Source organism: Lobosporangium transversale, assembly GCF_002105155.1.
Source record: "Lobosporangium transversale strain NRRL 3116 chromosome Unknown BCR41scaffold_71, whole genome shotgun sequence".
In the NCBI taxonomy this organism is placed as follows: domain Eukaryota; kingdom Fungi; phylum Mortierellomycota; class Mortierellomycetes; order Mortierellales; family Mortierellaceae; genus Lobosporangium; species Lobosporangium transversale.
This window is the reverse complement of record NW_019029049.1, coordinates 129,637-143,975: the sequence shown is the minus strand read 5'-3', so window position 1 is coordinate 143,975 and position 14,339 is coordinate 129,637. Positions and strand designations below refer to the sequence as shown.

General features: G+C 42.1%; 2 protein-coding genes across 2 annotated transcripts; one reads left to right on the top strand and one right to left on the bottom strand.

Annotated features, from left to right (window-relative positions):
* Positions 1-3,062: 3,062 nt before the first annotated feature.
* Positions 3,063-4,687, top strand: BCR41DRAFT_390556 (hypothetical protein; the record flags this gene model as incomplete). Its single annotated transcript, XM_022028240.1, has 3 exons — positions 3,063-3,226; positions 3,947-4,075; positions 4,283-4,687. 3 exons carry the CDS (start codon positions 3,063-3,065, stop codon positions 4,572-4,574), a joined length of 585 nt encoding a protein of 194 aa, XP_021875744.1. The 3' UTR covers positions 4,575-4,687.
* A 6,924-nt stretch (positions 4,688-11,611) lies between these two features.
* On the bottom strand, positions 11,612-13,315 carry BCR41DRAFT_364413 (hypothetical protein). The gene has a single exon (XM_022026022.1). It carries the CDS (start codon positions 13,299-13,301, stop codon positions 11,715-11,717), a length of 1,587 nt encoding a protein of 528 aa, XP_021875743.1. The 5' UTR covers positions 13,302-13,315; the 3' UTR covers positions 11,612-11,714.
* Positions 13,316-14,339: the final 1,024 nt, after the last annotated feature.

Below are 14,339 nucleotides of genomic sequence, written 5' to 3'. Positions count from 1 at the left end.
TATGCAGAATGGAAAAAAAAAAAAAGAAGAAATACCTCATTAATGAAAGGAGAAAATAAAGGGCAGCTCTCTCTCCATTGCAAATCTCGGCACCAAAAAAATATGTTTACTCAGAAAAATTTGACCTCCACTTCCGCTACTCATTACGTATTATGCAAGTTCTGACGCTATTGATGTGCCCTTTGAGTACGGTACACCGCACATACTATTAAAGGTCATGTCTACAATGTGTATATATTGTGGACCTGAACTCTTAGCATACTACTTTACTACTTTAAGTCTTTTTCTATCAGATTCTTTACTACCATAGACTTTACCTTTACTTTCACTTTTCACTGGGAGAAAAGTATATATATATATATATATATTTTACATGCTCATCTGTCAGACATTCACCGCCTACCAAGCGCGAGGAGGACGGGTGGAGGAGGAAACTGAAAAGGAGGAGGAATATAACCGGGCTTATAGCCCTATTGACTCTACCCTACTTGGGCGGAAGAGAGGAAAAAGAGGAAAGAAAGGCTTAAAAATGCAACCAAACTTGAATGTAGTGCTTACTTGACCCAGGTTGCTCTTCTCAGCAAGAGTGTATTTGCTCTATTCCAAGAACAGCCAAGCTCAGGCCCTTGGTCTAACGGCACTCACTCCACCAAGTTCCCGGAGACGAAGGTAGCAATGACGGCCAGCAGGAGGCGGATGTGAGTGGGGGCGATGGTCAATCTAGGAAAAGTCTAAAATACGTCAACCTGAGAGAGTTTTACACGTACAGTCACGCGAAATAAATTATTGAGATAATAAAATTCAAAATGGTCTACGCGATAAAAAGCAATTGTCTTCAATATCTCCCTTTCCCATTATCCATATATTAACAATTTGAAAATAACCATCATGCCAAAAAAACCTGGATATCGAGGCTAAAAGCATCATCATCGAAATGCATCTCGCAGGCCTGAAAGGCGTGGATATCGCATTGAAACGCGGCGTGAATCTATCAACAGTTTATCACATTATCAAGGTATATCATGAAAGAGGAACCAGTGCTCGCGCCCAAACCCCAGGACGTCCAAAACTACTGAGTGCTCGCGACATCAGAAGCATTGTGCGCAATAGTAAGAGAGAAAGGAGGGTTACTCTTCAGGAGATCACCAACTTATTGCCCAAAAAAGTGAGTAAGAGGACAGTTGAAAAGGAGCTGCATTTCTTAGGCATTTTCAGCCGGGTTGCTGTCCCTAAACCATTCTTAAGCGCAGAGCACATAGAGAGGCGGCTGAAGTTTGTCAAAAAATATAAAAAATGGTCTATAGAAGATTGGAGTCGGGTAGTTTGGTCTGACGAGTCATCCTTTGAAGTTGGTGCGCACTTTCGTAAAATAAGAGTTTGGCGCACAGCACAGGAAAAGTACGACTACGGTTGCGTTGCGCCTACTTTCAAGAGTGGTAGGACATCCCTAATGGCCTGGGGAGCGATTACAGCGACCAGAAGGTCCCGGTTGGTTATATTTCAACGAGAGCGTAGGGATGGACCATCTTTCGTGGAAGATGTGTATAAATGTGAGCTAGCCAGGTTTATGGCTGAGGTGGAGGATGGTATTCTCATGGAAGATAATGCACCAGTACATACATGCAAAGTTGCAAGGGAATGGCGCGAAAATAACAACATCTCAAGGATTCCAGACTGGCCTGCATGCTCTCCAGATTTAAACCCCATTGAGCACGTGTGGTCACTTCTCGCGGTTGCACTTGATAGACGCACCAAAGGGCCAAGAGATCTCGCTAGCCTCGGAGCGGCTCTGGTTGAGGAGTGGGACAAGTTGCCACAAGCGGAGCTGGCTATCCTTGTTAACTCCATGCCAGAAAGGTTGATAGAGGTGAAGGGGGCCAAAGGAAGGTACACTGGTTATTGAACCCGCGTAGTACTTCTCTTAGTCAATTAATATACCCCAAGAACTTCAGTAAATAACCACAATAGCCTTTTCGATAAAATTACGGACTTTCATGTTGATTGATAAAGTCTTTGTGTATGCTGCATATGAGCTGTTTGCCCAGATTATTCAAAAAATGTAAATAAATATTCTTAATCTCAATAATTTATTTCGGGTGACTGTACATGTTGCAGATTCGTCCTATGAGTTCAACAGACCAGCGATCTCTCATCTGGATGAATACGTGCTTGATTCACCAGTACACTGCCGACTAATATGGAGCTATACAAGCGGAATATGATCTACAAAGCTTTTCAGACAGGCATCTCTCTTATTCACTGCCGATATTCTTCCTTATGTTTATAATGTATCTACTTTGTTGTGTAGTTCGCAACTGAGTTCTCTGATGAATAACCTCTTTGTTTAGGGCAGTAATACTCCATGAAGCCAGAGGCGAAGGTATGGGCACGACACGGGGACTGTATTGATCACTGATAGTAAACATCAATAGAAATCTTACTACGCATGATCTTATCAGTATTGCTTGGTATTTTCTTTGAGGCTACCCTCTGCCACTTCCCCTGAGCTTGGTTAATGACCTCTGTTTGCAGGCTTCGGGGAGATATCGAAGGCCCTTTGTGCTTAAATAGTACTTCTTTTTACTGCTCCTTTCCTTTCTGATATTCTCCAACCATTCCGCTCACCACATTCAATCCTTTTTCACTCTTCATTTGAGGTATATTTACATCCCTATGTTCGAACAATTAAAGTATAGGTTGATCATCATTATTTCCAATTAGTGTATTTCCTCGTCAGCAGGTTCCTAATCTAAAACTATTGCATACATATTAGTGGCCATGTGGAAGGAGTAAAAAAATAAGCCTCCGATACCAACAGATGAAATGTGAGTTTTAGTGAGTCTGGTGGAATGCAAAGCCTGCTCGGAATGTAAAGGTACAGCAGCCGTTCTATTGTACTGCGTTATAAGTAATCATTGCATTTCGTTTCATCGCTATGCATCATCTTCCTCCTCGCGCCATCACTTCATCCTTTGAGTCTTGCAAAGGCTTACAACGCTGCTTATCCAATTATGAATTTTTCGGTATTTAGGCAACTAAACTTTATATTCACGCAGGATGTAATGCTCGGCAAAACGGAAGTAGAAGAGCTCGCTCTGACCGCCTGTTGTCAACCCATTCGAGCACCATCCATAGCTCCCGTCATATCAGGGCTTGCTTTCACAGCAGATAATGATGGATATCTCACGATGATAAAGAATGAGAAAAGATTCAAGAGTGGGCAAAAGTAAAGAGCGAGTATTGTGTACTATGGCTTGAGTCAGTATATGAGCCAGTATTTAGCCAAGTAAACCTAGATTTCTCAACAGATAAGCCTCCATAAAGCATAGTGGAGAGGCCTTACAATTGACGACCGTATGTAGACCTTTGGGATTATGTTTACAAATGCAGTCGAAAGTATAATACAGTCTAAAGATAGCTATTTATCACAATACTCTATTTGAGATAGTTGAACATAAAGCTTACCTGAGAATGTTCTTTATTAGAGAAAGGGAAACAAGCCTACAAAGGTACCTACAAAGGCACGGAGGAGGTAATTGAAAACCAGAAGAGAAGATTTATAACGATAAGACTGACAATGATTAAGGAGATTGAGTCAGCTCCAAATGACAACTATAGCTCACTTCCTCATGATCTACATGTAGAGTATTTACACAAATAAGCTACTTAGACAACAAGATTGGAATGAAATCGAAAAATGACATCCCACATACTGCTTAATATGCAGAGAATCAACAGAAGCATATCTGTAGCATTTTAACAAGGCCAGAGCTACAAAAACCCTGAGAACGATGAATGGTGGCACAGTCGAGTGCTAGTGAAAGCTAAAGCCTATTGTTCGGCAAGAAGGAGACAATGAATGCCTTACCTTTCTTTTATTGCTATTACAGGAACTACCAGTAAATAAAGAATTTTTTTTTTTTTGACAACTGCATAACTTCTTAAGTGCTCCATATCTACCGCCAAAGAAACAAGGGCAGCTGCAGGTGGGACATTCATTGCCCCTCTTGTCGAACAATAGGCCTCAGTCTTCACTAGCGTTCGACTACGCTATCCAAAAAAATAAAAAATGGAGGTATAACAAGAGTAGTGCCTAAAAAAGTGGAGAAGAACAATCATGTGAGGAGAAACTGATGTACGGGATGCTACGATGAGGCTCCACACTGGAAATCAATAAGAGGCTTCATGGAAAAAAAAAAAAAAAAAAAAAAAAAAGCTACTACGGCGCATGTAGTATAGGAGCATAGGTTGATGTTTTCCCTCCATATTCTTAAGTATCCAGAGGTCATTTTAAAGATCAAAAGGAAGGGTTAGAGTACCCAGGAAACAAATCAAACGAAAACCTCGTTAGATCAAACTTCACCTTGACCAATGACTTTGCACATTATATGCATGCATCTCTTTGTCCATATTTGATGAAAGGAATTGTTGATGAATACTTTGCGGAGGAAAATAGAACGACACCGTCCTATCTGTCAGTAGTGCGAGACGAGCTTTCTGATGTGTTTACCGATTTCCACAACGGAATGTTAACAGGAAGATTGAATAACAACATTTATTCAACACTTAAGTAAATGTGTTCTTTTGGCATGGGGAATTTCAACATTCCCTTAGCATGTAAACATTCCCCGGATGACAAAAAAACACTTGAGCCAGTAATTAAAAGCAACTGTGGTTAATCATGCAGAGATGGCGGAAAGCACTCTGTTCATTTCGACATGCATTGTGAAAATAAATGCGCAAGAACGCTCTGTTAATCTGGCAAATTTGCCAAGTAAATATTGTTTTTCTTCAACATACTACATACTTTAAGCCACACCTTCAGGTGTTACATGGGCGTTCATTCATTCGCTCAAATCAACACGCCTATTCACTTCATCACCTGAAGAAACATCACTCAAGGATAAAGGAATGTTGTTCTGGGAAGAGAAAGAAGAGCTTTCAGCAATGAGCATCGGAATAAAGTTCGGCCAGTTTTTTTTTTTGGAGTGGGTCTAGAACGTTGACAGAGAAGTACCCTCCAGCCTTCATTCTCTATCCTTCATTCTCCATCCTTCATTCTCTATCCTTCATTCTCCATCCTTCATTCTCCATCCTTCACATCACATAACCACTCCATTGCATCCCTTACTCTATTTGTTCGAATCACTTGAATCCTTAATGTAAGAGACATGCAAACAATGTCTGGATCATGAAAGAAAGCACTATTTCTACTCAGCACTAACAAACAGTCCTTTGACATTCTTCTTTCAGGGACGTGGGGTAGACTACAATTCAAGCGCAAAAACAAAACAATAAACTATGTTTGGCAACATTAATTCACCTTCACGGAGCGCACTCTTGCCAGCACAGGCTCTGAGACTCTTCGATTTCTACATGCAGGGAACCCGCACCATAGACGATGATAAGAACATTGTAATGGAGCTCTGTCTCGATGCTGACTCTGTGCTGTCTCGTATTCAGAAGTCTTCGCGAAAGTCCCTTGCCTCTTCTGTCTCCTCAGCCTCCAATGAAAGCATAACATTGCGCCAAGGTATTGCCATAGCCTACCATGAGCTTGCTCGCTTATTTGAACAACTGGGACACTCGGATGTTGCTCAAAGCCATGGCAAGAAAGCAGAGAAATGGGGATACATCCAAGGGAGCAGCAATAATAAAAGTAGTAGAAGCAATAACAACAGACCAAACAGAGTAGCTGCAGCAGTACCGACACAGACCATTGTCACTATTTCGAAGGACATATTCAATCACAATGAGCCTCCAGCAGTCACCAGACACAGCCTACCAGATGTTGGCACTCACTTGGATGATATCCACCAACTTGTGTATTGTCTTAGTCTTCCCCCTACTGCTTCTATCCCGACTAACAATCTTACTGACAGCGAGAGAGAGTGGTGTCAGGCCATTTCAGCTGATGAAGATGAACATGAGCGACTGTGTAAACTAGCATCGGATGTGATAGAAATGTTCATCAGTGATGAGACTAAGACTAATGCTACTGTCGCTGAGGTTGTGGCTCTGGCACCAGTTCTCAGCCAGACCCAGTTCAGGATGTTGCTCATGAATATGATCAATGGAATCAGCCAGAACATCATACTGGAGACACAGTTGCTAGAAGGCTTGGCTCAATTGATACAACGTGCTCCTCTTGGATATCTTGACTCGGATGACCTTGTCACAATCCTCAATGCTCTCAACTCCCGTTTACAAGGCACACATAGGCAATCTAGGGACCACCTCTATCGCCTCTCAGCTACAGTTTCATATGTCCTCGATGCCATGGTCAACAGCCAAGTCAAGGGTCTGAAGCGAGAACAACTCCATGAGCCACTTGCTGCATACCTCAAGGGGTTGAAAGAGAGTTCAGACCCTCATCTAGTCTACCAAGCAGCTTATGCTTCCCAAGCTCTATTGTATATTCCAGACGATGAATCACCAATGCAAGGCATGCTTCGACGGACATCAGCAGTACTTCAAGGAGTGTTTGGAGTAGTGAGCGCAGTCAAGAACCTTGATCTGAATGCTTTCATGGATGAGATAAGCAACATCCAGAAAGAACTTCCATCAGTGACAGATATCATGGACAAGAGTCTGCAAGTGTACAAAGAAACAACATCACTCTATGAGAGCGGAGTGATATTCAGAGAGCGTATGGAAGAAGGGCTGAGCTTCAGTCGCAAGTCAGGATGGTATCCAGCACTTCGAGTAGCTGATGAACTACTCCAGACAGGCGAACTGGTCAAGTTCAAGACTCTTGTGTGTGAAGTCTCCTGTCGAAATGAAGCAGCATTTCAATGGGGACTATGTCAGATGTTGGGACAGATAGCAGCAGATACAAAGTGGAGGATGGATACTCGACAAGATGCCATCACATTCCTAGGAGAGATCTACAAGAATGACCAGGAGTGGGGCAATCATGTACACATTAAGCAGTGGATTGTAAATATTCTTAAGCAATTATCCTCGTCGCCACTAGATGGTCCTCAAGGTATGTATTCCATTCTTCTTCTATGGATGTGTTTGATAGTACAGACAACAGTCAGTATACGATGACTGACGCAATTACTTTATATATTTATTCCTTTTGTCTTCTTTTCCTGTTTTATTTCCAGCTGCAAACACTCTCTTAAAAGGCCTCAAAACGCATGGAGAGACTAAAAAACATGAATTGTACATGAAGTACTTGCAGGAGCCATTGATCCGGTTCTCTTCCGTCGCCACACTTTCTCCACCCACATCCTCAAATCTGCTTGACCGTGCACAGAAGACGCCTGGTGTCGAAGATAGTCTGCGCCAACTGAAGAGGCAGCGGATGGAGATTGATAATGGCCAAGGGTTTTATATTCAACAGTATGCTAAAGCAAGTCCTCAAGCAAGCGATGACAAATTGTTCTTGTTGATGGACAAGGTAAAAGAGTTTTTGGACAGCGACCAGAAAGTGTTACTCGTCCAAGGAGATTCAGGAGCAGGCAAGTCCACATTCAACCGTGCTCTAGAGCGCACACTCTGGGATACATACCAAAAGAGACATGGTCGGATTCCACTGTTTATCAGTCTTCCAGCCATTGACAAGCCAGAGAAAGATCTGGTTGCAAAGCAGTTACGGGACTATGATTTCACAGATTCAGAGATCAAAGAGCTGAAGATGAATCGGTCATTCATCTTAATATGTGATGGATATGATGAGAGCATGCAGACCAACAACTTGTATGTCGCTAACCAACTGAACCAACCTGGAAAGTGGAGAGCTCAGATGGTGATCAGTTGCCGTAGTGAGTACCTTGGACTAGATTACCGAGATCGTTTTCAACCTATGAGCCGTAATTATCAAGCAGATGCTGAATTGTTCGGGGAGGCTGTGATCGTGCCATTTTCTGAGGCTCAAGTTGATGAATTTATTGATCATTATGTTCCTGCCATGGATCCGATGTGGGAAGTGGAGGACTATAAGCGTGCACTCAAGATGGTGCCTAGCTTACAAGAGCTTGTGAAAAACCCATTCATGCTATCGATGTCATTAGAAGTACTCCCACGGATGGTGGATCCAGATCAAGCCATCTCCAGTACCAAGATCAAACGTGTCACATTGTATGACCAGTTTGTTGAACAATGGCTCGAACGAGGAAAGAAGCGGCTAGGCGAGACATTAAGACCGGAAGATAGAAGGATGTTCCGGATATTGACAGATGAAGGATTTGCACAACATGGGCTCAAGTACCTGAAGGAACTAGCTATAGCAATTTATAAGCACCAAGACGGTAACCCGGTGGTGGATTACTCGCCATTTAAGGACAAAGGTGTATGGAAGGAAATATATTTCAGCAGAGCGAATAGGAGAAGTTTATTACGTGAAGCGTCACCGCTCACCCGTACAGGCAACCAGTATCGGTTTATACACCGATCTATTCTGGAGTACAGTCTGGTACGAGCGATATTTGATCCGCATCCAGTAATGAGTGCGTCTGCAAACGATGAAGAAGCAAAAGCAACAAAATCACCTTCTCGTCGACAGAGCATTAGTTCAGTGTTCAGTTTCGAAGGCATGAACATCAAGGAAGAAGAACAGGAAGTCGATTCAGTGGAGAATGACGAGGCGTCGCCTCTAGTATGGAGAAGCTTTGTAGATGAACCATCGATCCTTCAGTTCCTGGAGGACCGCGTCAGCCTTGAGCCGATGTTCAAACAGCAGTTATATACATATGTGGAACTCTCAAAGAGTGATAGCAAGTGGCGGATAGCAGCAGCCAACGCGATGACAATCTTAGTCCGATCCGGTGAACCATTTATCAGAGCAGATCTACGAGGCATCCAGATTCCAGGAGCGGACCTCAACCATGGTATTTTTGAGTATGCACAGCTTCAAGGAGCGGATCTGAGGAAAGTCAGCTTAAGGAAGTGTTGGCTTCGTGAAGCAAATTTGAGTGGAGCGAAGATGGCAGGAGTACAATTTGGAGAGTGGCCATTCCTCGAAGCCAGTGGTGAGGTATCGGATGGGACATATTCGCCTGATGGCAAGACACTCGCTGCAGTTATCAATGAATCAACAATCATCGTGTATGACACATCAACATGGGAGAAAATTTTTGTTCTGGAGAACAATAAAATTGGGAACAGCCTTATATACTCACCAGACAGCCGACATGTTGTTTCCTGGGGATGTGTTCCATTTACGATTTTAATTTGGGATACAAGATCAGGCGCACTGGTTCACAGATTGGTAGGCCATGTAAACGCTATCCGCTGGGTAGAGTACTCACCTAGCGGAAGCGATCTTGCCTCAGCTAGCGTTGATAACTCAGTGCGAGTGTGGGATGCCCAAACAGGCATAGTCAAATACATATTAGAGGGTCATACTGATGCTCTTTGGAGTGTGACGTTTTCACCCGATGAAAAGCAGATTGCGACCGGTGGTGATGACAAGGTATTACGGTTGTGGGATGCGACATCAGGACAACAGATGAAGATGCTGGTTGATCATGAGGCTAGGATCGAACAGATTGTGTATTCACCTGATGGCCAGGAAATTATAGCTCGTTGTAATAATGGTTACCTACGTGTACGGGATGCTAGATCTGGTCAAAAAAAGCATGACTTGGTGCATGTAAGAACTGTCCTGGGCCTGCAGTATTCACCTAATGGGAAATTCGTTGCTTCGCACACCCGGAACAAGATTTGGCTATGGGATATGCAAACAGGGAAAGCCATCCATACTTTTGAAGGACAATCCTATATAATCCTTGGTATAAAGTTTTCACCAAATGGAGAAGAGATAGTCATTAGCGATTGGGACCACACAATACGACTTTGGAGTACAAGATCAGGACAGCTCATAAATACTCTCTATGGTCACTCTGAGGAAATAACCAGTGTAGCATATTCACCAAATAACCCTCAGGTTGCATCCTTCAGTAGAGATGGGACGATACGCCTTTGGGATATTCGACCGCAGCAATCCGGTCATGATTTACATAATCATCCCAAAAGAATCACTGACGTTAAAAGTTCACCCGATGGACAGCAAATAGCTTCATGTGGTGGAGAAGCAGTGCGTATGTGGGATATGCGGACAGGACAACTCATTCATGTTTTAAAAAGCCTCGATAGGTACGCAGACATCAAGTATTCATCCGATGGTCAGTTGCTCGCTTCCCGCCATGATTCTCCACGTGTCTACCTTTGGAACGCTCGAACTGGCCAAGTCATCCACACCTTGGAGCAGCAAGGCGAACAAGATGACCGGGTCCTTACCATGGATTTCTCGCCTATTGACCAACAAATTGTCTGTGGTCATAAATATGGCAATGTGGCTATATGGGACACACAGACAGGAGGGCTTATCCGCACACTACGTAGCCATAACGCACCTGTAAAATGTGTGACATTCTCACCCGACGGCTACCAGATTGCTTCGTATAATGATAGCGGCAAAATCAGAGTCTGGAGAGCTCAATCAGGGAATCTCCAGTATGAGGTGGAAGACGAAGTAAGCAGGGGTTCTAATATCATATACACGCCTGACAGTCGGAAGATAGTGTTTAATCGCGGCTATGAGCACAGGAGCTTTCAAGTACGGAGTGCAGAAACTGGCAAGCTCTGTTACGAAACACAGCTTGACACATATCCAGAAAGTATAACATTTTCACCATGTAGTCAACAGATGGCTCTTAGGTATACAGAGCAATTCTTTAGTGTAGTGGATCTGAAATCGGGGAAGATATTGCATACATGCTTTGAGCATACCGCATATATTAACGACATAGCTTATTCCCCTGATGGAAGGTACATTGCCTCATGCAGTCAGGACATGAAAGTGCGAGTATGGAATCCGGAGACAGGCCAGTGTTTGCTTAAAATCCCATTTAAAGGTGGCTATATAGACATGCTTGTATGGAATGTCTTTGAAGGAGGCCACTTCTTGGTCACAGCATCTCAGTATGCTTCTATTCAGATGTGGCAGATTGCGCAGGAAGGCGATCAATATCAGTATTACTTAACATGGAGTACCAAGCAAACGGTCCTTGTCGCGAGCAATACATGTATCCAAGACGTAACTGAGCTAAGTGGAGTCAACAGGAGACTACTAGTGCAACATGGAGCCGCAAGCGAGCAAGCTTCCCCTTTGGCCGCAGGTGAGGCGCTCAACGAAATAGTAGCACCATCAATAGACTCCAAGTCCAAAACTGCCTCCAGCCAAGCGCATCGTCATCAAGGCAAACCAGTCGAGAAAGCATTAGGGACAGAGTCTTTAAGAAGAGGAGAACCGTTGATAAGATCGATAGATACAGGTCAATCGATCAGAGACTATCGGTTCAAATACAGCGTGTGCAGCGAATGTAGCTTTGCACACGTTATCTCATGCAAACCTCGCGAGTGAAGGGGATCGACAAACTAGAAATCATTTGGCATCAAGAATATAGTGAAGCAAGTGCTTGTTTGATCTAACTATCATAAAAAGAAGAAATGAATACACTACTTTTCAATGTCTTTAGTAATGTTGGTAACTCCATTTAATTTATTGTCACTATTTATGAAAGAGATGATTTTTTTTTAAGTAACAGAAAAAAAAGAAAAGAGTAGAAAGATTCGATCCATCAGTGGCAAAACTACACCTAAAAAAAAAAGAAAAAAAATTTTTTTTTTTTGCTATAAATAATTCTTTTTTTTCTCTCTTCCAAGTAGCACTCACTTCTACCTCTAAGAAAGAATGCATACTCCTAGGTGGGGCATAGTACTGTTATGGTTTCCCAAATCTCTTCTGTTATTTCTGGATCTTCTTCTTGATAATTGCACCCTAGATGGTCTGCCACATAAAGTGTAAACTCGTCCGACCAATGTTGCTTCATCCAATGGGCATCCTCTACTGTCATCTTTTGATTGACACGGTGGGTGGCGAGTGTTTTCAATTGGTTTAATGATTCCAACTTTTCAAGTCCTGCTTCGAGTGAGAACCATACTCCGTCGGTCTGATTAACGTGTCGGAAAGTAGATCCATGATATTGAGGAGGATACGAAAGGTCCAAAGTTTCTAATTTCACCAGAGCCGAGAGTTGCTCAAACACTTTTAGATGCATTGATCGCATGACCCCGTAGCTTTCATCGCTCTTGTCTAAAATTTCCATGATTGATGGTAATCCAGTGATGCTTGTTTTAAGAAACCGTAATCTTTTACAAAGCCATGGTTTCCCATTATCAAGACCATCAACGATATCAGAAGCTGTTATGGCATCAAAACAGAACGTAACCAAGCATTCCATATTGGAGAGACACTCTTGAGCCATGGTACTTGTGAACTTGGGGTTAGATATTAGACTGAGCTCCGTTAGATAGAGCTTATGGTTCATAAGCGAAGAAAAACACCTTGGACCGAACCCTGTTGTGCGCATGCTCAGGACATCGATATGCTCACATCGATCAAGAACTTTGGAAAGTGTCAGATCCGTTGGCTTGCATTCAGGATATCCATTTACATAATGTGCTTGTCCTCCCCTTAAACCAAGGCTATGGACTGCTGTTCCAGCGAAGAATCCGCTTCTTGGGAATTCCTCCTCTTTGAAGGAGCTCCACTCGCTGTAGTATGCTACTTTCTTCAAAGATGGAGAATGTGCTGTTAATATCCAGAAGAGGTCCATAGTGCCACTTGCTCCGAATGTAATTGACTTGAGGCTCTTGAAGAATACATTCTTAAAATGATCATTGACTACAACTCCATCAGTCGAACCCCCATAAGTCAATCTAAGCCGTGTCAGGGTTGAAGATAGTGATGTCAGGAATTTCGCCATCTTTAGATCCATTTTCGCAAAAGTAAGGTCGAGCTCTGTGAGGCGATTAAGTTGAGCCATTGTGTCGATCAAGCTGCTCCACAAGCTGTGTTCGTTCCCAGGCATTGTCCAAAAGGTCACAGATCGAAGCTTGGTGTTTCGCACAAAGAAGTTGATGAGCGCTTGAGCCTGACTTTGCCAATTCCTTGGATGGTACGTGTCCCCTGTAAACTCCACCACATTATTACAAAGCTCGAGAATTGTTGATCCTGGTCCCTCTACGAAGTGAGTGACGATTACGGTGGTTTTTTTGATCATTTTGGAGTATTTCCGCAATATTGGTGCGGACAATAGGAGTTGTTGTTCATGACTTAATTTTTCAAGATTAATTTTTCTCCATAAGAAATGGATAAATACTCTGTGCCATTCCTTGCAAACGAGAATAGAGTTTTTTAAGTCCCATCGCTTTAGATAGTCCCCGATCAAATAGAGAATATCAAGCAATAGCAATGGATTCTGAATAGTTAATGCTGATGAGTTCATCCTTAATGGAGGAATGGAAAAAAAAAAAAAAAAAAAAAAAAATCGGCCCGGGATACTCTATTATAGTTAATTCAGCAATCAATTAGTTGAAACCAATAGTAATGATAAAGATTCATTTGCATCAACTTACGAGAGGGTGATGATGGACGACTAATGGGAGACAATGGTGTGTATGATTGTGTTTAAGCTAATATGATTGTTGGCACTAATTTGCAAAAAAAAATATTAGATGCGTCAGCAGTGCAATGATTGAATCATGCCATGAGAATCAAAAAGAAGCCTGGCCTGCCGATGGAACCTGAGGACGACGTGGGAATATTTTTTTCTTTAATAACACGACGACGTAGGTATGGTACAGTGTCAAAAACTTTGGAGAGTCCTTGTTCAAATTACAAAATTCTTGTAATTGAAAGGGACCTTTTATTTTTATCTTATTCATATTTTTATTCTTATTTTTATTCATATTCTTCTTATTCTTATTTTTATTCATATTTTTATTCATATTCTTATTCTTATTCTTATTCTTATTTTTATTCTTATTTTTATTCTTATTCTTATTTTTATTCTTATTCTTATTTTTATTCTTACATGCTGAAGAGGACGCTGCCAAATGAAGTGTTTAAATAAAAAACAAGTTTAAAAAAAGGCGTCAGAATGTCATTAAGATGAATGCCATCCCACAATTTCAAAAAAGCATTTGGTTTCTCGCTAAATCAAATAGAAAACATTCCCGATTGGTTGATCACCGCAAAGTCAAGTTGATTTCAAAGAGCTAAAGAAACTTTCCCCCTCATTCATCAGCATTGGGCATTTCCCGCTAATTCAAGGCAATCAATTGAAAAAGCTAAAGAAAACCTTCCCTGACAACGTTCAAAACACTCTCATTTTGTGACAATACTGGTAGAAGCCTACCTTTAAGAAAAATGACATGGATGATGGAAGACATCTAAAAAGCTTGCTCAAATTTTTTCTTTGCGTGACAACCCCCAAGCTCGCCATTTTTTTTTATTGACAAGGATCCTAAGGGCTGTTATTAGA

Coding starts and splice junctions, on each gene's coding strand:
- BCR41DRAFT_364413 (XM_022026022.1), bottom strand. CDS start 13,301: ATGAACTCATCAGCATTAACTATTCAGAATCCATTGCTATTGCTTGAT.